This window comes from Pempheris klunzingeri, chromosome 17 (genome assembly GCF_042242105.1).
Source record: "Pempheris klunzingeri isolate RE-2024b chromosome 17, fPemKlu1.hap1, whole genome shotgun sequence".
NCBI lineage: Eukaryota > Metazoa > Chordata > Actinopteri > Acropomatiformes > Pempheridae > Pempheris > Pempheris klunzingeri.
Window position 1 is genome coordinate 2,262,966 of NC_092028.1, and position 23,786 is coordinate 2,286,751.

The following is a 23,786-nucleotide window of genomic DNA, read 5'->3' on the forward strand; positions in this document are numbered from 1 at the left end:
CTTGTGTGCAGCAGGGTGTGTGTGTGTTTTCTCTCTCTCTCTCTTTCTGTACTTTTGGAATGCCTGTCACTGCCTTCTGTTGGGACTATTGGGAAGCTTCGCATTAGAGGAGCTGAAACACAACAGGTACAGGTACTATTATTACTCAGGTATGTGCAGTGAGCAGGATTTTATTCACATATTTGTACTTACTTTTGCTTTTTTGTTATTAAATTTTCTGATTTTCTGACTCTCTTCCAAATTGCTTGATTTTGATCGTAGCCAAAACAAGCAGTTAAAAAGATGATTATAAATCTCTAATAGCTGCAGTGAAAACAAAAGACTTTTTCTCTCAGAATTGCTGCTGCTTTGAAAGAAAATGTGATGTGTTCATGCTTGGTGAAAGCCTACGCACTATAAGTGTGATGCATGCTTGAGATGAAACTGAATGAGACTTTTTATTAATGTTGAGCATGAATTTGAATAAGGCATCTGCCGTTTAAATATTGGATGACTCAGGGAAATTCTCTAATTCTTCCATGCGCCTTCCTTCACTGCGGGGCCAAACATATTTCATGGTTGCCAAACTGAGACATGTTGGAGCTGATGAGATTTTGGTTGCTTAAAAAATTGCAGATATTTTAGAGAACACCTGTGCAGGAGAGGTACGTGTGCAGTCTTGTTGTGGTTGTTTGTGTGTGTGTGTGTGTGTGTTTCAGATCTGTGTGTGAGTGTGTGTGCCTGCAGGGACAGTGAGTGTATGTGTGTTTAATTGAGTTTTTCAGAGATGGTTAGCTCTGTATTAAGTGATGAGGATCATCTAGATACCTCTCAAATGAATAATTCCATTTTTTACACAAATGAAACTCAACGCATTTGTTGGGGACTATTTTCAGTGGCGGATTAATCCACATTTGGTTCTCTAGTGAGTATATTTTAGGTGGCAGGATGGTGTGTGTGGGACTGAGTTAAGCATAACTACAGTGTGCAACAGTGAGGCTCACTGATGTGTTTCTAACAGGTTTTGGAGGACGTTGGAGCTCCATGGCACAGTGATACACACACACTACCTGTTAGTAGGCACATTCATTGTTGGTTTGTCTCTGCACATGATGAAAAACACAGAATATCACCAGATTCATACTTTAAGAAATAGAAGGAGATTAAAGTCAGCAGACTGTAGCAATACACAGTGGTTTGCATGTTTTATTGCGGCTTAACTGAAATATTATATTACAGTTTGCTTTGAAATGCTTTGAAACTCATTCATCTGGATTTTTGGAACATGATAATCATACAGATGCATGGAAGAGAATAATGAACATTTTGATATACTGCTGTGCTCGTTGTTTTGGAATCCTTCTTAGCTTTACTGAGACTAATCCGACCACAGCGACTCTTCCTCCTTCAGTTTCAAAAATGTCAGTGTTTTTACAGCCAAGGCAATCTGAGCACATCTCACATATGTGAAATCCATCTAAACACACATGTCCAAGATGACCATCTGTGTAGTCTACTGGAGTATCTGTGTATTATTGTAGGTGAGTGTGTGATTGTGTGTGTGTATGTGTGTCCCTGGAATAAAAATGAGGTTGCTGAGGTAGCTTGTAGTCGGCATGTCTCTGCAGCTCTCCTCCCAGTTTTCCGAGTCTCTCTGTCAGTTTGGTTTGTGGATCAGATATCTGACTGCTGCTCGGACTCATTCCTTAATGTGAGCTGACTACAGGAGCTGAGAGTTTAGCCCCAGGGCTTTCTTTCTTCTATTCCACCCTCAGACACGCCTGGAAGACTTTAGAAGTTTGTTCTCTGAAAAGTTAGATTTTCTCTTTGGCTGCTTTATTGGGAGCGATGGCCACAGTGGTAGCAAAGCCATACACAGTGTAACACAGTGCGGAGGAATAGTGTATTCCCTGGCTGCAGCACGCTGACTCAGGCTGTAGAGAACAATATTCATAGACTAAAATAAAGTTTGGCATACAGAACTGAGGGGATATTGTGTGCTTCAAGCATAGAACAGGAGACAAAAGCAGATCTCTGGACCACGTCATGAGGACTGATCCCAAAGGAGTAAAGCCATTTTCAAATTCTACTCTTGACGTACAAGGCTTTACATGGCCAGGCACTGGAGTTCATCAGTGAACTCCTTTCCAGCCAAAAAGGCCTCTTAGATCAGCTGGCTTACATTGGCTTTATTTGTAAAATTTATTTTATGAGGCCTTAATTATATACTTGTATTTTGCTGTTTTTGTGGATTGATTGTTTTCTTTTATGCTGTCTATGGAAATCCCTTCGTGCTCCCAGCTTGAGAAGTGCTATACCATTAATTATTGATAAATAATGTAATTGTTAAACTAATACAGTGTAAATTTTATAGATTCGCCTTGTTTCTGAGTTGTTTGACTCTGATGAAGATGTGGAAACATCAGTAATTGAGTTGCTGCAGTGCCCACTGTGGGTTCAGCCTTCATTAAACAAACACAAGCAATTATATGTTTTAATAAAATCAGGAAGGGCACTAATACCACACTGTCCTGAAAATGTTACTGAAGTAAAAGTATGTAAGTTTACTGAGGGAAAAGTACTTAAGGTGTTAAACGATTTCACTGTTGGAGCTGCTTGGAGCTTATTTTGAACTATTTAGTATCAGACTGCAGCTGATGATTCTTTTCATTCTGGATTCATCTGCTGCTTATTTCCTCCATCAGTCCACTGATTGATTGGTTTGGAAAAATGGTGAAAATGGCTCCTTCACAATACTTGTTTTGTCAAATTTTACATTTATTATATTTAGGTAGGTTAATGTATATCCATGTATTGTATTTTATAAGCTCTTTATATTTTCTATGGCTCTTGGTAAAGTAACTAGTGACCACAGCTGTCAGATAAATGTAGTGGAGTAGGAGCAGTTTATTGTTGGAGTGCTGTCTCTCCTCCTGCAGGTGCTCGTCTGATCATGGCCTCCAAACTCAGCGTGCTGCTGCTACTACTGGCTGTTGCCGCGGTAACAGTGCTGGCCCAGAGGCGACGCCCGTCTTCGACGGCCACCGAGGAGTGGAACTACAGGGATGGCTGTGAGCACCCAGATTACTCTCTGTTTACTCTGGGTCAAAGGTCAAGTTCAGGGCTCCTCATGATGATGTCAAAGCTAGAGGTGAAAGATCATGCTGCGCTCAGAGCAAACTTATATGAATGCATCGCTGTTTTTATCTGAAGCTTTGCTGATCCGACAGAGATCTTAATGCAGGTGTGGGGAGACAGATCAGGTGCGGATCAGAGTCAAAACACGATCAAAACTTTTGACAGACATGCTTCTGATGGAGCTCGGCCAGCAGCTTCCCTCTGCTTCCAGCCTTTGTGCTAAGCTAAGTTGTAGACACACCCCATGCTGGATGAAACAGATCTCCTCTAGGTAATAAAACAAGAAATACCAATATGTTTGTTTTGTTGAGTGGACCAGACGACCTTATAGTATTAAGTTAAACCCGGCAGGTCATTACTGCACATCTTGGGTAATTCCTGTGTTAACATGCTGTGCCAGCAGCTACTTAGCTTAGCTTAGCATAAAGACTGAACATAATTCTTTGGAGCTCAGATTGTTATTCTTACTGTCTGACTATACAATATGTGTGTAACAGACTATAACAAACAGACCAATCGAGGCAGCAGTAGACTAGCAAATCCCTTGTGAGGTAAAATGATTGTTTTTGTCAATGGAGTCTGTTATTCTAGGCGTCTGACAACTTTAAGTCAAGGATCCCTGAGCTACAGAGCTGTCGATCATTTTTGTTTAACCACAACTAGCTGTTACATCTTTACCAAATGATGCTTTGTGCAAACAATAGTCTTTCTGTTCCAGCTGAGAAGGTGAACATGCGCGGCGTGGCCAATCTGACTCAGGTTCTGGACAACTGGAGGTTCGACATCCTGAGCCAGATGAGAGGACTTCTGCAGAACGACCACCAGTCTCTCCTGCCCGACTACGCCAGGTATAGAGCCGGGGGAGCGGGTAAGAAAGGGACATCTGAGGCAGGGTTTGAACCACGGCAGAGGATAAACCGAAGACTTGTAAATCTTAAAATTGAATAATTTAACCACCAGATCCATTTAGTAGCTGTTCCCGAGCTTTCAATCATATCATATAATCTTTATCAGCAGATGCACTTTTCTTGGTTGTCATGTTTCTTGGTTATCCTCTATGGCTGGGAAGCCAGACTGTACCATGTTGCCACTCACACATGGTTTGGGATGTTTTCTGTCTCTGTGCCTCTAAAAAGATCAGTTTCAGTGACGTTAGGTTTTCCTTTGTTTGGACTGATGAGGGTTTCCAAGACCTAATGTAAACACTGATGTGTGAGTGCTCACATTAGAATCAGCTCAGATGGGCTTCACAGCAACAGCCACTGTTACATTTAGCAGTTTTACCTTAAATGTTGTGTATAATTAAGGGTCATATCTGACCAGGAAGGCAGTCTGAATATGATTTATAATAACAGTTCACTGATGCACATTCATGCAAAATTCAAATTTTAAGAGTGGGCTGATGTTTTTTGTTAAAACATTATAACTCATTACAGAATTATGATTCAAAATGGAGCCCATTTGAGAGAAAGTCTGTGACTATAAAGCAGAAAAAAAAACAGAATTGGAAAAAGATTTCTGTGAAAAATGGGAGCAAAAGAAGACAAAATGTAGACGAAGCTGAGGCCAAGTGAAAAGGAAAATAAAGCAGGGAATATTCCTTATTTATGGCTCCTCCACTACTGTTTGTGTAAAGATATAACGATGTCTGGGCCTCTCAGCTGTGGGGAGAGGCAGGAAGCACCAGACTTCCTTGTGGAAAACCCGAGCCTTTTTCTTTCACACTGTAAAACAGCTTGTTTCTATTTCGACCTTTAAATTGTAGTTTCAGCTGCAGTTTCTTATGACGGCGTCAGCCACAGAGTGTACCCAACTCCTGACTTTATTTTCAGCCTGAAGGATAAACCAAATTCCTGTGGGGACTCTGAACACCCAGACTGATTTATTCCACTCATGTGGAATATCCTGCTCAGTCAAAACACACAGGAGGTCAAAGATGTGTGCTGTCAGTTGTGATGAAAGTTACTGAACTAAAATCTTCATATTTCTCCCCTGCATACTGTCTCTTTACAGTTATCGGAACTGAAAACCTCAAGATGAAATTTTAATTCCACTGAATTAAAGGGGAACTCCAGCACTTTAAAAGCTGGGCATTGAATAAATAAATGATGTGAACAAAAACAGTAATTTCACCTTGCAGAACAGGGGACTTTGTGTGACTTTGGTGTCTTAAAGGGTTGGTTGGAATATAAACTAACCCTTTAGTTAACTAACTCCAAAGTCACACAATAGCACAAACAAACTAAGGCAGCAGTGGACCAGCAACACCTGTGTCCTGCGAGGTAAAATGACTGTTTTTGTCAATGGAGTCTGGTGTATTTAAAGAGAGTGACATGACGGCTGTTTGTGGTTAAACCAAAAGGATCTTCCAGGTCTCTCTCTGTAGGGATCCTTTCCATAAAGCTGTCACACACTAAGAATAACACTCTGAGCCTGTCAGTTGCCCCAAAGGATCACGTCAAAGCCATTGCAGCCTGTTTATCAGCGACTGGCTGAGGCGATCAACTGGACCGACTCCAAAACCTTTTGTAGCTATCGGTCATTTAGACACCAAAACATTTGCCCAGGTTTGAGAATACTGGAGTTATTTTTAGATAGCACTGAAGTATTTTCGTATCTCTATTTATTGCCTTTTATTTATTTATTTGTGTTATTCATCCTTTATTTAGCCAGGAAGATACATTTAGATACAAGGTCTCTTCCTCCAGGGAGTCCGGGCCCAGACGGCAGCATAAGCAGTTTCACATAAAATACAGAAAAGTTACACCAAAGAAAGGGAAGAGTTTTTACATAAAAAAATCCAGTGTGATCAAAAAAGAGAAATTAAAATGAGTAACTAAAGTTTCCATCTGAATTGTTGAATCCTCACAAAATAAATGAATAAAAAAAAAAAAAAAAGGGAGAATAAAACTTGAACTTGAGGTGCTTTGAGACCAAACCCAGACTGCTATGATGAAAGATGAAAGTAAAAGGAATACTAATACACAGAACTACCACATGAGCTAACAGGAATCTGTGCTCCTGTCCAGGATCCAGCCGCTGTCTGAGGCCTTAGACGACCTCTACAAGGAGTTCAACGCCCTCAAAGCTCACCTAGGCGACCTGACCGAGAAGTTCGCTGCCATTGAAACTTTCATCGACGAGGTCAAGGCTGAGAAAGCCAACGGCGGCTCTGCCTCCGTCCCGGCTGCAGCTCCCGTCCCCAGACAGACCGGGAGGAGGGTGATGAAGAAGAAGGCCACCGCTTCCTCCTAACTTGCCCCTGATGTGCTTCTTCCATTCTGGTGTTTGCATCTTCTCATGCAACCTGTTCTCATAGGAAGTGTATAGATAGCAGACCGTTGGTGTGTCATGTCCATACATTTGAAGCTTTTCGTGTGTCATTTAATGCCATTTGCATTGTCATTCTACAGTCAAGCCAAAAAAGAAATAACACTTGCTGAGAAACATTTCAAGAGACAAATCCAAATCCATAGGATCTGGGTGCCTAAAGTCATGTGGTTAACTTTACATTTCAGGTGAAAACTTAGTGAGAAACATTTCCTTCAAAATAAAGGTTGGTGAAAAACATATCAGGTGACACAATTTTGTTTGTGGTTTTGCAGCAGTTAAAATAGCAAAACATTAACTGCATGACCCTCCACCATGACCTCCTCTCTACATGGACGTATGAGCAGTTTGTAGCTGCGTTTGTATTGTTTTGTTCTATGAGATCTGCACGCAGTCTGAACAGTCTGCCAAGTCTTGGAATGGTGTAAAATGTCACACAAAATAGCAAAACTTGTGTAGACTTGACACACAAAATATCCAAAAGCTATTCATAATCAGTTTGGTGAGACCGGGCTGTCTTGTTTTATGTCTCTGTTCATCTTATGCGATAGTGCAGGCGCTTTTAAGCTAATCGTCCTTCAATGTCTTATATTAACATCTTCTATACAATCAATTCTTGTATCAAGGCACTCTGAAAAACACAGAAACTGAAAATTAGAATGTACAACACAGTATAAGATCAAATCAACAAATAAAAGACAACACTCAGAACTCACACGTTCAAATAAAATAAATGTTTTTACAGCGTGACCTCGGTGGAACATCGTATCTCGTATCTAAGGATACGATCTGAAACATTTTCTTGTCCCTGTTAAACTACACATACTGAAGCTGATTGAAAGGCACTTGTTCTGTTTGCTCTGCATGCTTTGTAGAAAAGGTTTGGGTGTGCTACTTCTCTATATGAGCTCCAAATAAACTCACCTGTTGCATTTCATTCATTATTTCACTTATTGCATCTATTGCATTGCATCTAAACAATATGACCTGAGTGGAAAACAGCTGAATGATGGCAACATGTTTCAACATCCGGTCGTAGTGTGTGTAAAACGTTCCTGCCCATCTTTTGTTCTTGAATTGGTAACGTAAAGTTTCTCAGTTCTTAGATGATGATGGTGTCTGTAAATGTGGAGGTGAAATATGTTTCTTTTCTTCATACGAAGCTTCTGAGCCCTACTTTCTGCAAACTATGTTTTCTTTTCTTTCTTTTTTAACAACACAAGCAGAAATATAGATATTACATGGAAAAACAACGGCAGCAATAGACAGACAATAACAAGCGAATAAAAACAAGTGAATATGAATGAAACACCACAAATGAAAGAGAACAAAAGCATAACAGACAAAATGACCCTTTACAGCTGTCTGATCCAGTATATGAGACATATTTGGGACAAATTTCAAATGACAGTGCCACAAGCCAATGGAGACAGAACCCCCCCCCCCAACTCCACCAGCTCACAAAGAATAATAAATTACCCAGAGTTCCACTCACCAGCCAGTATTTCACCCATATCCCTTTGCTCAGCAAAATCCAAAAATGATTCTAAAACCTCCTCAAAAGTATCTTGTTCATCCTTATATATATATATATATATATATATATATAAACATATATGTGCATTGTTTCCACTGCTCCCAGCGAGCACCAGCATTGATTTGTAGCTGAAAACTGGTTGATATTCAGTCTGAGCATCTAACATCTTCTTTTGCACTCTTTTCAACCAGCTCAGATGTATCTATGTGTCACAAATCACAAATGTCTTTCTTCATTGTCATAATTTGTTGAGTTGTAGCTTGAAGGAGAGACAATAATCGGTGAGAAAACCTTCAGTCCTGAACATCTTATAACCAGTGACCTTTGTCATTTCTTAAATGTCTCTTCATTTGAAAAATGTTCTGATGGTAAAATGCAGTTTCAGCTCCCAGTGAAGATCCCAAAACTGTTTCAGGAGCTTTTAGATCTTGATGAGAGGCTTAAAATGTTAATTATAAAGATGCACAGCCACAAAATCATAAAATATAATCTGTCAGAGGTTATATTCAAAATAAACTATAACAAAAAAACTCAAGCCAAACTCTACTGTATCTGGGTCTCTGAGCGGTGACCCAGTTTGTATTACATCAGAGCCACTGAGAGAAATATCAGTAATCCCATATACTGTAGCACACTGTGTGTAATCTGTCATTGCTCTCAATTCTGACGGACCGCAGGAGACGATGTGGGACAGATAACACAGAGGGGCAGCAGAGGAGGTGAGACAGCGTGAAAGTAACTCCAGTACACAACATTAAAAGCCTGCGCACACATGAATGCTTCAGAAGTAATCCTCTAAATGTGTGGTTATTGCATAACCTTTATTTAACAGGTGTAGTTACTTTTCGGATTAAGATTTTACAAATGAAACATTTGATGAATGTATAAAATATGATACTGTGCTATAGATTCAAAAACTGTTCAATAAAGCAGTTCAAATGAAGTCCTCCTCCACCAACAGTAACATTCAAATGCTGCTTACATGTTTTAAATTTTTAATGTATGACTTTTTCTTGCATTTTTACTGAGCAGAATTGCTCTTTTTACTTCAGTAAAACATCTGAGTACTTGCCAATGTTACAATATAGTATAAGACTACAGGGACTATACTGCTGCCTATTGACACACATACACACAAAATAATTAAGACAAATATGCATCAAATTGCAATATGCAAATTGCAAATTGCAATATGCAAATTGCATATTCTATTTGTTCATTTTAACAGTCAGTTAGGCACTGCTTATCATCACACAGCAAACAGATCTTGAATCTAATCTCACATACAGCTCTACAAATACTGCAGTAATCCGATTTTATCCAGTTACTCCAAACAAAAATGAGCATATTTAATGCTGGCAGATCAGAAGGCATAGGAGCCAGCTGAGAAGTGCTCATTTTCATTGTTCCCAAACAAAATTTTATGATTTTTTTATTGATGTTTGTGCGATGGCTCCAAAACAAAACCGTGAACTCCAGATTCTCTCGGTCCATTGACAGACTGACTGTACAGTAAATCATGTGGCCATTACAACATGAAAGCAGGTGCTGGAAAGAAAAAAACTCAGACTCAGACTCACCCACTTTCATGCCATATTTCATCGTCACACAGTGTTATTGCTTTGCCTCACTTGACCAGTTCATGAGTGGATTCACCGGCTGCAGCTCTTCACCGGTCCTCCTCACACTTCTGTGTCAAAGGGGAACTCAGATCAATAACAAATTTCATGCTTTCTGGTGTCAGCGACACGCTGCACTGGTGGTGATATGACTGAAGAAGAGCCACTCTGCTTTTTGAAACTTTTATGTCAGGCTGCTGATCGTCCAGCTGACAGATCCGCTGTGATAGAAGATGATTTTCTGAAGCTAATTAAACTCATCACCTTCCTGTTTACAGCCCACTCAAACAATCAAAACATCGTATTCTATTTGCCTCCTTGTTCTCCGTGAAGCTGTTAACACTGTCGACCTCTGACCCTCCATTTGAAAGGCAGTCGTATGTCCCAAGTCTCAACCAATAAGATGTGGCTATTGATTCTACAGCACATCAGTCAAGATCTCTTGATCTGGAGGTCAATGGAAGGTGCCACCTCCATCTGAAAACCTGACCTCTTCTTAATTAAGCCATGGCCACGAGTCTTAGCTCAACACTGTTTGGTGTCAAACGTTACAGCCATAAAGAACCAACAAATGGTTGTCATTTTAAGAAAAGAGGAACCTCGAATGTTAGGATGTGACTTGTTCGTTTAATTTCTTGGAGTCAGGTGAGAGGATGGGCATCAGTTTTAAACTGTGTGATAGCAAAATTAGTTGTAAAGCACTTTGAGCTGCTTTTCTTGTATGAAAAGGGCTACGCAAGCTATACGCACCAAGTGCTTCAAATGTCATAGACATGACATGGACATGAAAACATGACAACAACAGCAATACATATAATAATAATAATAACAGCAATAATAATAATAATAATAATGATAATAATAATGATAATGATAATACAAAATAAGACAAAAACAAATGATCCAAATAGAAAAACATTAGATCTATTTCACTGAGATAGAAACTGAACAGTTCAAGAAAGAGCTTGATGTCCCAGAAACACCACTGATAGAAAATGAGGTAACTACCATCTACACCAAACAAGTGAAGCAGAAGGCAAAACACCATAACCAGCCAAAAACCCAGGGGGACAAAGCAATGCACAGGAAGTACCCAAAAATGATGAAAGAAGAAGACGTGGACCAACAGAGAACACCGGACTGAAAAGCAGGGCTTAAGAATTGCTGCTCACGACCTTAATCTTGTAACCAGACCCTATCATTATGGCATCGTCAAAGGTGGAACAGATCCACAGTGTGGAATCTGTGGAAAGTATGATGACACTGTCTCAACGATGTCTCCTCTGGGACAGTCCCGTCCGCTGACAGGAAGGGAAAGATGTGCATGCTCCTCCACACGGCAATACCATCGGAAAGAGGCGCCACTGTGAAGGTCACAGAGACGCTCTCCACATGGAGATTGAAATCCACAGGATGAAGAGTATGAAGACAGAAATGTCACATTGGCGCTCCGGGGCTCACGAGGAAGGGAATGGAAAAGTATCCCACAAGATGATCCTACTCTGAGCAGCCCACATTATTTTCCCAGGAGGCCAATGAAAAGTGCATTACAGTAATCTAATCAGCTTGAAATGGAGGCATTGACGGCTTTTTGATTTATAAATGGTCGAACCTTGGCAATGTTTCTATGCTGGAAAGATAATGTCTCGTCACCAGTGATGTCCAGATATAATGTCCAGCACATGTGACTGTGGTCTGTAAATTGCATGGCAACCTGCCATTGGACTTCAATATTTCATGTATACATCTATGAAATAGTAGATTCATTGTTCGTTTGGGAATATCACCAGACTTAATGGTAATCTTTGATTCACAGAAAATGAAAGCTAGTTTTTTAGAAACTAAAATCGACGTGTTCATGTATTCACACATCTTCAGGCACAGAAGGTTCCAGTCCAAAGGTCAGCTGATGAAGCATTCAGTATTTGTCTGACTGGCTGTAAAATAGCACACTTCCAGTCTCACCTGACTGCTGGAAACGGGGAGATTGAGTCATTTTTTCTGCTGATGCGCCCTCGTGGAGCCGTTTGCATTTTCAGGAATCAGGAGCCGATAAAGTAAATGGCCATATTAGATATGGCTTCGTGGTGAGAATTTTCTCGACAGCTTGTGGTATGACTTAACATAAAAACCACTGGCTGAAAGATGAGAGTGAACCTTTATAAACTCTAGCAGGTGATATTGCATGGAAGGTCGATTTGTAAAAGGGATGTAGAAGTCGACACGGACATCTTCTTTCCTAATGTACACGGAGTTCCTGAAAGGTTCAAATAGAGCAACGTCTTACATGAATAAATTTAGGGCAGGCTCAGAGGGGAAAACAGCAGCTGCCATCTCATCCTCTGCTGTTGTGTCTCTTCTGTGTTTGGTGCCTACAGTGAGATGTAGTTTCAGAGGGTCAGGCAGTTTGACAGAGAGAGAGAGAGAGAGAGAGGATGCTGCAGCTCTTGGCTCATGTTTGGGCCATATTTAAATCAGAGGGTAAATCTGCAGCGCTCCTGGGGGAGGGAAGTGACGAGCCGCCCCATCCTTAATTTTAAGATCTTAATCTGAGTTGGAAGATGCCTTGCAAACTGTTTGCAGAGCGGCCGACCCACAGTCTCTCCATGCTGACTTAAAGTGAAATCTCTGCTCTCTCAAATGCAACCTAAGTGGAAGAAGTGACGTTATCCCTGATACTGCTTTCATCTGAATTCTACTGGCTTAGGTCTGATACCAATAAAAGGATTCTTTAATGTGCGAGTGGCTGTTGAGGTTAGGATACCAGAAAGAAATTCTTTTTGTTGTCTGGAAATCAATTCACATGGCGTACTATATGCTGCTGTGCTGTGCTTAACCAATGAAAGACAGAGATGCCATTTATACCCGTAAACCCATTTATAACATGAAATCTGTGTCTGGATAACTCATCTGCAGCAGGATGTCACGTTACCGTGGAGGAATTCTTTTGCTTACTCTACATATAGGAGCTTCCCCACGTCACGTTCAGGTCAACGGGTCCCACTTAGGCTGACTGTGAAACCTAAAGACTGTTTGGGCCAACCGATGTCACGGTTACCAAGGGCTGTGCTCTAGACATAGTAAGACAGACTGTCTGATGTTGGAGGAATGTGCTGAGAGTGGCCTGGAGAACCATCCCACGTGATGTGGATGGTCTGCACATTTAGATTTCAGAGAGCCAGTGGACTGGTCACACATACTTATGGTACATGAGGAATGACCAATTAAAGGAATGAAAAGACTGACTGATTGAGGAGGCATCAGGCAGTGTTCACACTGTGTTGACGATCTCTGTGTCTCCTCATCTCCTCATCTGAGCATCAATAAACACTTTGCATAAAAAATCAAAGCTTCAGTGTTAACCAGCTTCAATGACACACACACACACACACACACACACACACACACACACACACACACACACACATTTCCTATACACTTAACCCAACCCTAACCCCAAACTTAACCTAACCGCTAACCCAAAATTTTACCAATCAGTAAAATGCATTTTACCAACTACTTTTGTCCCCAAAGTTTGGTGTGTCTCCCTTTAACCCTTTATTGGGCGTGGGACCATATTTGGTAACTTAAGTGGGAGTTCAAAATGCCGCCCCTTGCCTCACCATGAGGCAGCAGATCAGGCTACATGACAGACTGGCAAGAAACCATATACGGTAACTTCACTGACCCTGATTTTCACCATAAAAATGATTTTTTTTTTAAAAAAAGGCCTTGTAATGACCACCAGTAATGGTCTAGGGTTGAAATTTTTAATTTCTAAGTATTTCAATGAGTGCCCTATAAAGGGTTAAACTACTTAATTCATTCACACACTCTTCTGGTTGTCCATCTAAAATCTGATGATGACATCTACTGCCTTAAAACTGAGATGAGATGGTGGATGGCAGATCGGTCTCATCCTGGACCGATAAGCTCTGCTGCAGGTGGGGCATGTATATGAAGTGGTGGTGCTGGTGGTAACCATGGCTGTATTTCTGCCTGTATGTCTTCTGGCTCTCTTCTGCTGTCTTCTGATTGTTCTCTTCAACTCCAACATACAAACTCCATCCCCACACATGTGTTGCCAAGTCCTCCAGGTCCTGAGGTCTGATCTTGCATTTCACACGGCCTGCAAAAAGCCTGCAGAATGCATTGTGATCTGAATGTGGATTTGTCAGACTACATGCATGCAGACTTCAGATAACATGAGCACTGTTGTGCAAATGCAAAGCTGGATGCTTGAAAACTTAATGAATAAAAAAAACAAATCATCTGCATTACTACATACCACTGTTGGAAAATATGTATTTTTGTGATTTGGTTAAGATGATCTTTTGTTGTGCATGTTAGCAACTAATACATGTTAAAACTCATGTTTTCAGACTATATCGCAATAAACCAATACTTATGTCTTGTTTCTGATGTCTATCTCATACTTCTCTGTGGTTTCAACAGTTTTTTTTAGACAAAAGCATCTAATGCGCCAAACTGATGTATCATAAGGAAAAGCATGTTTATTTGTATAGCTCATTTCAGCAGTGAGGCCATTCAAAGTGCTTCACATACATACAAATATAAAAGATATGAAATGCAATGTTTAGTAGTGTAATAGAAGAAGTGTCTGTTGCAGAGGCACTTTGGATCAAGTGACCACACCGTGAGACTGACTGTGGAAGGGGCAGACCTGCGTGCCCACACTGTGATCCACAGAGGGCAGCCTGGTGGATGTTAGGGGCCTCTGCCCAGACTAACATATCGGCACTGTGCACTCATTCCTTTTGGCTGCCTCGCTCTTGCTAGGGCTTATGGTGGCGGGGCTGGAGCCTAGTTAGCTACGTTGAGCTGGGCTGGGAGCTGAAGAAGAGAATCTCCTGCTGGACCTTGAGGGTCTCCACCTCTGGGAAAGACCTTTGGCATTTTTGTTTGTCCATGTGTGTGTGAACTACTGTATGTTACAGCGGTAGTTGAGATTGCTGGAGGCGATGATGTCACTGTCAGACAGACAGCCCCGTTTGGTGTTAGGTCAGATCTGAACTGTTAAATTATTGATTGAGGCAGCAGTAGTGCAATGAACTCCAGTGTTCTGCAGGGCAGAATTACTGGTTTTTATCACTGGGGTCAGGTGGCTATAAAGTGATAAAGAGAAAGGCAGCTGGAAAAGAGCTGCAATGTAAAGAAGTGAAAATATTCTAAAGACAGTGTACACTTAAACTTCTCATGTGGTCTTTTTTGTGGTCAACATACTCCTGCTGTCCTGCCTGCTTCTCCAAACTGGGAGCGCACCGATCACTATCTACTGTATATAACACACTGACTATAGATAAGCACCTCACGCAACCCCACTTAAAAAAAATCTGAAATATCCCTTTAATTGTTAATACTCATTGGTTTTGATATAGCAGCTTGTGGCAACGGTCAGATCAGTATGTGTTCCTAAAACGTGTGTGTTTGCACTGCAGTTTTCTGCTTGCAGAGCCTGAATGGGATGTGGTTTCCTTGTGTGTCTCACCTGAGCGGGGGGGTCAGCTGTGGGTTCACTCTTCCTCTCTAATGTTGTATTAAATTTGACATTCCTGTCATCGATTGTATTAACTGACAAATCTAAGTTTATTACAGTGCTCATCCCATCTGTACAACCACTGGCATGGCTAAAAGACCAGGGCGCTTTAATCATTTGTATGCAAGTGATTTCCCTCACTTACCCTTCCTAATCAGGTTAGTTCCACTGAGATCTAAAGCGTCTTTTCTGGAGTTTTCTTTTTCTTTTCCAGTTCTCTGATGTCATTTACTGCAACTTAAGGGGCAGCAGCTGTACAGCATCAAAGGCAGGAGGAGTCGGCTTCGTTTTCATTCACTGCAGTCAGTGTGAGTCTCATTGAGGCAGCAATCACTCAGTTCCTGGAGGGAATACACCCCCCCGTTTCCACAGACTGTCCACTCATCACACCGTTGCAACTCAAATTTAGTCACGAAATTTTTCAGGATTTTTATTTTTATTTCTTCTTCCTTCTTCTGTACACTTCTTGAACTATTCACCCATCATAGTTATATTTTCCCTTTAAAGTAAAGTATTGTTTGCTGCATTTCTCATGTGAAAGTTGTCATAATGATGAATATTCACCACGTTCTCGCCTCTTTCTATCTGCCGTGACTTCATGGAGTTACTACTACTGCAGCATCAGCTCTGCACAGACATTAATATCCTGCACTGATTTCATTATTAATCAGGTGCAGATTTACAGTTCTCTTTATTGTCTGAATTCACTCAAGTCAGGGATGTAGACGTGGCTCTGACAGCATCTTTCAAAGTTTTTCCATGCACTCCCACGCGTACTGATGCTCACCAAAAGGAGCAATAACATATGCACACTGAAAACATAAAACAATTGATGAGCATCTACCAGGATAAAAGAGAATGTTACTTTTGGTCTAAAGAAACTACATGCAGATGGAAAAGTGAATGTTTCAAGTGAATCCATCACAGTGAACATCATGTCAGCTTTGATGACTGGAAGTACAGCTGTCCTGACCAATGGAAGAGCAGGAGGTGGGCACCGTGATGTGCTGCTGCTGCAAGGGGGGACTGTGACACTCAGGGAAGGACACAGTGCCTAGCTCCTCCTGGAGTGATTGGTCATGGACCAACATGTAGTCTGCCATTTCTCTCTGTCAAGGCCGGACTCTTTCACTCTATAACCACCTAATCGGACAGAGAGACCAAGTATTTTTACTGCAGATTATTGTTGGATACAGTCCACATTGGTACATAAATGGTACATTCAATGCAATACAATAAAATTTTTCGCATAACAAACATAACAGCAGTCTAAAAGAACACACAACTATAAGTATTTTGAGGATTTTATACACATCAATGATCGAGGACATTAAAAAGCAATTCTCATGTTAGAAAACAAGAGAAACATATCTGGGCAGCTACCCTGTTACAGGATTAATGCTGCTGATCTTTGATCCCACACCTTCATCCTGCCACAGACCCCTTAAATGTCTCAACACTTGTCCCCGTGCGTTATCAAACGCACTCCTCCCTCCTCCAAAAGGATTTCGCCTCCAGCTCTCTCAGCCACGTCTCAAATGAAGGCACAGCAGCGTCCGACTTCCATAATCGCAGAATAAGATTTTGGCAAATAGAGCCTCCAGGTACACCGGCCATTTGTCACTTTGTGCCAGAGCTCAGAGTAGTGTCCGAAAGCTTACAAGGGGGTCTGACTCTCTTTGCCTGTCAAATCAAAATGAGCGGAGGTTGGAGAATGTCCAGAACTGGTGTGAAAGGAGGCTGATTACAGAGACCATCTTATCAGACAGAAATACTGGAAGGTCTAAAGCGCCTTAGATAAATGACCATCTACTCTACAGCACCACACAATTAGTCTGACTGATACTGGATTTGTTTTTTCTGCAAATTAGTCAGCAGCATTATAGTCAGTATTATAGAGGAAGTGTTTTGGTTAATGATGCCTTAACCTCATAACTCATGACATCAGTATCGGTATGGATATCAGCGATTTGGTATTAAGAGTCATTGGGCTTCTTGAAAGGCACTACATAACTCCAACCAACCCTTAGTGTCAAGCTAATGTTTAACCTGCAAAGGTCGTTGGGAAAAGGTGTTTGCTGAAGGCTCAAACACTAGAATAGAAATATTTCAAAAAGAAATGATAATAAATCTTTTTTTTCAAACATTTATATTTTGATTCATCACATTTTCAATGAGGAAATTACTTTTTCTTACATTTGGAAGTGAACCTGATATGTCTGGATTGGCTGCATCTCTGTGTGCAGGTGCCTGGAGCTCAGGAGGTTTGTGCATGAAGATTCAGACAGAAGCCGTGTATCTAAGCCACATTTAGCTCCAAACATTAAAACCTTAAAGCGTTTGGAATATTTGACATCTAGATATTTTTTGTGAAAATGGTGAATATGGGAATCCATTTTGATACTGGGTTGGCTGGTGATCTGTGAAGCTTTGACTTTAGAAGGTATAACAATCATGTGCTGTTTATTTCCCTTGTGTGTTTCTGTGTCTGTCACACAGGAATGAAGCACAGAGATCCTCCCGCTCTGTTGCATTCACTGTCATCACGAAAAAGGGGCGCCCAAAGGTCCGCCTCCAGTTTAATTTGGCATCTGTCTTGAAGCTGCTGTGTTGAATAATGAGCATTGTGACAGTGAGGGCTTATCAAAGGGTAACAACTCCACTGATCAGGCTTGGCAGAATATTAACTTAAAGTAATTAAATGTTTGCAGCCTCATTCACATTTGAAATTGGTCTGAAAAGAAGGGGAAGCATCCTAAAGGAATTCAGCTTGCATAATGAAGAATTTGCAAATATTAACATTTATGTTTGCCATAAGCAAACAAGATTTCTGCCGCTTGGTTAAACAGGGAAACATTGTAATAATGACAGGCTTTATTAAACCTAATGAAGCGAGAGAAATGATATGAGATCCATGTAATATTTGCTGAGAAGAGTCAGAAACACCAAAAAATACTGAACAACAGATTTGACCATTTTCTAACAATAAGCCTGCACATTTATAATCTGACTTCTATCACATATATTTGTTATATTTGTATATATAGTTAAATTGATTTTACAGTGTGTGGACACACCTTTTCCAGACTTGTTAATGTGACTACTTCAGATATCAGTGCTTCAGGATCTACGGGATAAGTTAAGAGAACATTTCCTGTCCCCTCCTTCCCACAGGAGCACTTTCCTCTGGTTTCTTTTGTTGTAAATAAATAAATGGATATTGTAGTTTTGGATGATTTGCCACCTCAAAATTTGCGTCCCAACGAAAAGGCGCGCCTGATTTTCATGCAGGAGTTCATGGTTCATTACAGACCTGTAATTAATTTTGATCATAACCACCATTGCTCCCTAACCTCAACCATGGGGCAGCTGGCAGCACCGATACTGTAGAAAACAAGCAGTCAGAAAATGTTGGTGTCTGTTTCAGCCTGAATCAGAGATGTGGAGGAGGAGAACATATAAACACTGTTAGTCTACCTATTTGTGATTGGAAGAGCATTTCTGCACACTTAGACTTGTATACAGTACAAGTTTCAGTGTATTTAGACAGTTTCTCTGTCTAAATGTTGCCTCCCCTCCTCTGTGAATACAGCTTCCCTCGTGTTATGTCATGGAATCACTGCTGATCAGCAGGAGACAGTTGGAGTCGTTTCACCCAAACATCATCCACCATCATTTCTACTTTGAAACAGTTTGAGCGATGCTGTTTGGTTTTCCTCTTTTGTTATTTTCCAATAATGGAGCAGACGCTCAGACCAACACATTGAGTCTCTCTAATCTTTTTTTTCCTCTTCCTTCTCCTCAGTCATGCAAACAAACTCAGGCAGAAAAGCTGAAACGAGGCAGGCAGAGTAATCCCTCCTCCATCTCCCTGTCATGGCTTCTAATCCAAGTCCCAGATGCCCCGGACTCCTCAGCCAACTGTGTGTGTGTGTGTGTGTGTCTGTGTATGTGTGTCTGTGTGTGTATGTGTATGTGTGTGCATGTCTGTGTGTGTGTGTGTGTGTGTGTGTGTGTGTGTTGGGTCGCTGTAGCTCAGCACACACAAACAAGGATTTTGTTTGGAAACAAAGTGAGAAACAGCTGGAGTCTTTGAGTGTCTTGTTAATGTGTTTGGAGGCTGCACACTGTTCCAAACAGCAGAAGGTGCTGCAGCGGCTCAGACCAGCTAATTGCTGACTTTCGTTAAAGTGGTAAACGGTAGAAAAAGAGCACTCTCCGATGAGATGAGCAAGGTTTGAAGGCAGAAAGGGATTCTGCTGATGGAATGATGGCTCAGTAACAACAGGACTGTGATTTCCTCTCTTGCAGTGTCATTTGCAGGTTGTAGTGAACACAAGGGCTCGTAAACCTAAACGAGGGAAGGTAGGTGGGAGCTGAGCTCGAGCAGCAAAGGGGAGCCAGTTGACGGCGATGAAAAGTGGAGTGAAATGAGTTGATTTTGGCTGGTTTCAAAACCAGACATGCTGCTGCATTTTGGACTATTTGCAAAGGTTTTTCTGTGCATGCTGCCAAACAGGCGTCATGAAAGAGAAGAAATGTCAAAAATAAACAAGTCCACCCAGGACAAACAGCATGCGATCAGGGGTGGAATGGGATAATCACCCAGGCCAATCTCACATGCAGAACAAACCATTTTTCTGTTTACTGTTTCTACCAGTAAGATGTCTGTTAGTTTCAGACAGATGCTATTTGCACCTGGTGCATGTTGGAAAGAAGCTATTTTGTGATTAATGCTTTTATATTTTAATTTTACTCATTATTTTAACCCAAACCATCATCTTTTCCTAAACCTAACCAAGTAGTTTTGGTGCCTAAACCCAACCAAACTGTGACTGAAAACGGATAAAGAAAACTGAAATATAAAAGTTAACAGATGACTCATACAGGATTTATTCAGACACAACTCCCACATTATCTTTCACTGGAATTCTTAACTTTTGTACATTTATTGTTCTGTATATGCACGACTGGACCAGAATTGAATGCAGAACAGCGGCTCTCTGCTTCATTGTTAAATAGTTTAGTTTCTGCTGTCTCTTAATTAAAAGGATAGTTTGCTGATTTTAAACCAGCTTTGTGTCATTACAATGTGGGTAGTATCTCCATGTTTCCTGCTCCCAGAGCTTGGTAACGTGTTTGGCATCATCCAGCTCTATGGCTGCTGTCCAAACTACAGCGTGTACCTCTGAATGTTTTTGTTTTCCCGCTGTAAGAAAATGATTTTAACCATTAAATTCTGGAATTAGACATCAAGGCCTACTCACATGGGCCAGGATACAGTGTGGAGGAATTACAGCATATGGAGGAGGAAGAGGCCGCCACAGACGAGAGTCAAGCACCACCAGCTGGTGAGGACGGCGGCGCAATGCATTCTGGTTGTTGTAGGTTTTCTACGTTTTGAGCAAAAGGGAACACGCCTTTCTCTTTTTTCTCTGGTAATGTAGCACCAGTTTCAGAAACACTTGTGCCTTTCGACTGCATAGACAACCCAGTTCTATGAAAAGACCATTTCCTTTCCAGCAGTAAAATACTTCTTTAAGACCAGAAGATAATATCCAGATATATAATTTTTGTGTGCTTTTCTTGAATAATTGTTTTCCATCTGGCATTTCCTCAGAGCTCTGACTGATGATCAAACACTAACCATCCATGCTTCCTGCTTGGGAATACACCTGGAGTTTTGATAGCACTGTGTTGGACTTCCCCCAGGGCTCCCTCTCAGCTCCACCATCTCTCTTTCTCTGGTTCCCTCTTTCTCCACACTGACTGACCGTTGAGTTGATGTGTTTGAAGTATACTTGCACACAGCTTTCCATCTTTTTTGTACACTTTCATGTCAAGAACTCTGATGCAATCTTTGTCACATTTCTTATTTCAAATGTTTGGATTTTGAGTTGAGCCAGTTGAAGGACTCCGACGGTTGCACATGCCACCATGACTCAGAGCGGGTTTGAAAGCTTTGGTGGCTAAAAAGTATGAATAGCAGTCATTTTTCCTTGGCTGGTTCTGAAGTGACAGGCCTGCTTTTTAAATGCTGGAAACACAACGTGACAAGTCGCCTTTCAAAGGACGCTCAGGAGAAATGTCAGATGACAGAGGTGAGGCCGAAGCACGCACGAGGCTCTTTTCATTGACAGACACCTGAAAATGTTAGCAAGGACGACCATTACGCATGTCATATGTTTCCCATCGGGAGCGGCCCGTGACGGCTCTGCTGACATTTACAGGGGCCCCGGTGACATCGGGGCACCGGCTGTCGTTCAGCGGTACGACACATCTGTCACAGGAGATCTGGAGGACAGGAAATGTCCAGACAGACGGACCGGATCATGTGATTAGGAGTCCGAGATGATGCCATTTTCTCTTGGAGGCTGTTTGTTGATTACAGACACTTTGATAAACAAGTAGGTGTCACCTGAAGCGGAAAATTTCCCTCATCTCATGTGTGTCCCCTCCTCACGCACACACACACACACACACACACACACACACACACACACACACACACACACGCACACGCACACACACACACACGCACACACACTTCTCTGTCTAATAATGCTTTAACTGTGGTCCTGATAGAGAGCAGTGAGCCGTGACTGCCCTGTGATAATCTCAGTCTATCTGTATTCAACTTAACAAACACCTTTAACACCTTTTTAATTGACAAAATACAGTTTTACAGCATTTTTGTGCGGATTGAAATAGTTTGTAACATTATGATGTGGTGTTAAAGGAATATTCCACCTCTATACTGTATCTTTCACATTGGCCAAAGGCAAAGTCACAAAAATAGACAATTTAAGGCCTTTTAACTGTGTCATTAAATATATCTGCAATTTATTTCTCACTAGTCAAAATGTTCATTCTTGATATGAAAAATGAACTTCTTACTAGTGGAAACAATCGTTGTTACATTACAGATACAGTTACATGTCAAATTCAATACAAATTAGTTAAAATTAATTATTGATATGTCACCTTGGAATTGTAACAAATAAGAATTTTAGTTCAGACATCTGGTAGACATGAGCAGGTACTAATAATAGTAACACTCATAAATGTCATTGTAGATACTGTCAATGACAAACATACAAAATAAATATGGTAATGAAAATCTCTTTAATTGCTATTCTTACTAAAAAAGGGAATTCCTTATATCTATAATTAAATTAAAGATATCTGTAAATCCAGTGAAGTAAAGTTTTGATTATTTGGAATTGTAATGACTTGACACTGGATGCTGTTTCATGACTGTGAGCTATTCATCTCTCTCCATCACAACATGGATCATATTTTTCTTCATTAGATCAGAATTTCTATTTTGTTGAGCTACTGTTTCCACGTTACCCCTGGCAACTGGACACAGACCCCCGGATGTCCCCTCGATGGGAATCACTACCCGTTTCACTACCCCTAGCCTCCCTCCAACAGGACCAGAACACACACACACACACACACACACTCACACACACACACACACACGCCCCCCCAAAAAAAGACCTCTCACCTCCTGGATTCACAAGTGAAAAGGAAAAATCATAAGCATTTTTTCTTTATTTACTTCTGTGATAAAATGTTGGTTAAGTTGGCTTGAATGTGCTGCAGTTAAAACAGATTCCAACAGCAAACCAAAATAATGACGGGAAAGGATCAAAACATCCACATAAACCCCTCCAACTCATCTGGCTGCTGGCAGAGGAAATGCAGGCGAACAGTCGGGCCGATGGAGAGAGAGAGAGAGAGGAAGTAATAAAATGAAAAGAAAAAAGTGATATGTGCAAATAGTGGAGACACAGGCACACATGTTGTCGCTTGTGTTTTTGTGTGCCCAGACACATTACTCAGATCTCTGCAAAAAACTTTTAATTAGCGGAGCCTTTCTATGTTCATGTAATGGAGATTTAAATGGTTGATTTACAGATCAAAATACAACTTCATGACACGTTCTGTGTCTGCTTCTGGAGATGTGCTGTGCCTAATGTGACACTGGGACTTTGCAGTGTGGATACATAATTAATGGGAATCTAACAGCAGTCGATATTCTGCACACTTAAAAGCTCTTCTACACAGGTCCCAAGTTTACACAGTAAAATCATTGCATTATCGCCTTCTTTGCTTTAAGTAAGTAAACATCTAAAACTGTTTCGTCTGGATAATCCAGATAAACTCAAATGGGTTAGCTGGATTATTACAAGGAGCATTTTCAAATCCTGTCTCAGACACCACCTAGACTGGCTGTCCATCTGTGGACTGTACCGTCTCTGTATTTCACTGAAACATGCCTAATTACACAGTGTCAGTGTGCGTGTGTTGTTTGTGACAACATAAGTGGTTGTTATTTGGCTGCTGTGGTTTACGGACTTTAATGTGTCATTCTCTAAATCAGTAGTGCCCACTCCTGGCCCCGGAGAGCTCCGACACTACATAAATTCACACTCTCTGTGGTCTACATGCACCTGTTTAGCTAGATCAGGTACTCAGGTGTGGGCAGAGTGGTGCCAGATTCAGAATAAGCAGTGCAGGGGCTTCAAACACTGGCCTAATACTGAGAGGGAATAAAATAAAATACATAGAATAAAATCAACAGCCCTCTGCAGAAAAACACTGGTGAAAGTCAAAG

At 41.1% G+C, this 23,786-nt stretch overlaps 1 protein-coding gene across 1 annotated transcript; it reads left to right on the forward strand.

Moving 5' to 3' along the window:
• The first annotated feature begins 86 nt into the window (after positions 1 to 86).
• LOC139217242 (uncharacterized) lies at positions 87 to 7,384 on the forward strand. The gene is made up of 4 exons (XM_070848557.1): positions 87 to 149; positions 2,919 to 3,050; positions 3,836 to 3,965; positions 6,147 to 7,384. Exons 2-4 carry the CDS (start codon positions 2,933 to 2,935, stop codon positions 6,370 to 6,372), a joined length of 474 nt encoding a protein of 157 aa, XP_070704658.1. The 5' UTR covers positions 87 to 149; positions 2,919 to 2,932; the 3' UTR covers positions 6,373 to 7,384.
• The last annotated feature ends 16,402 nt before the right edge of the window (positions 7,385 to 23,786 follow it).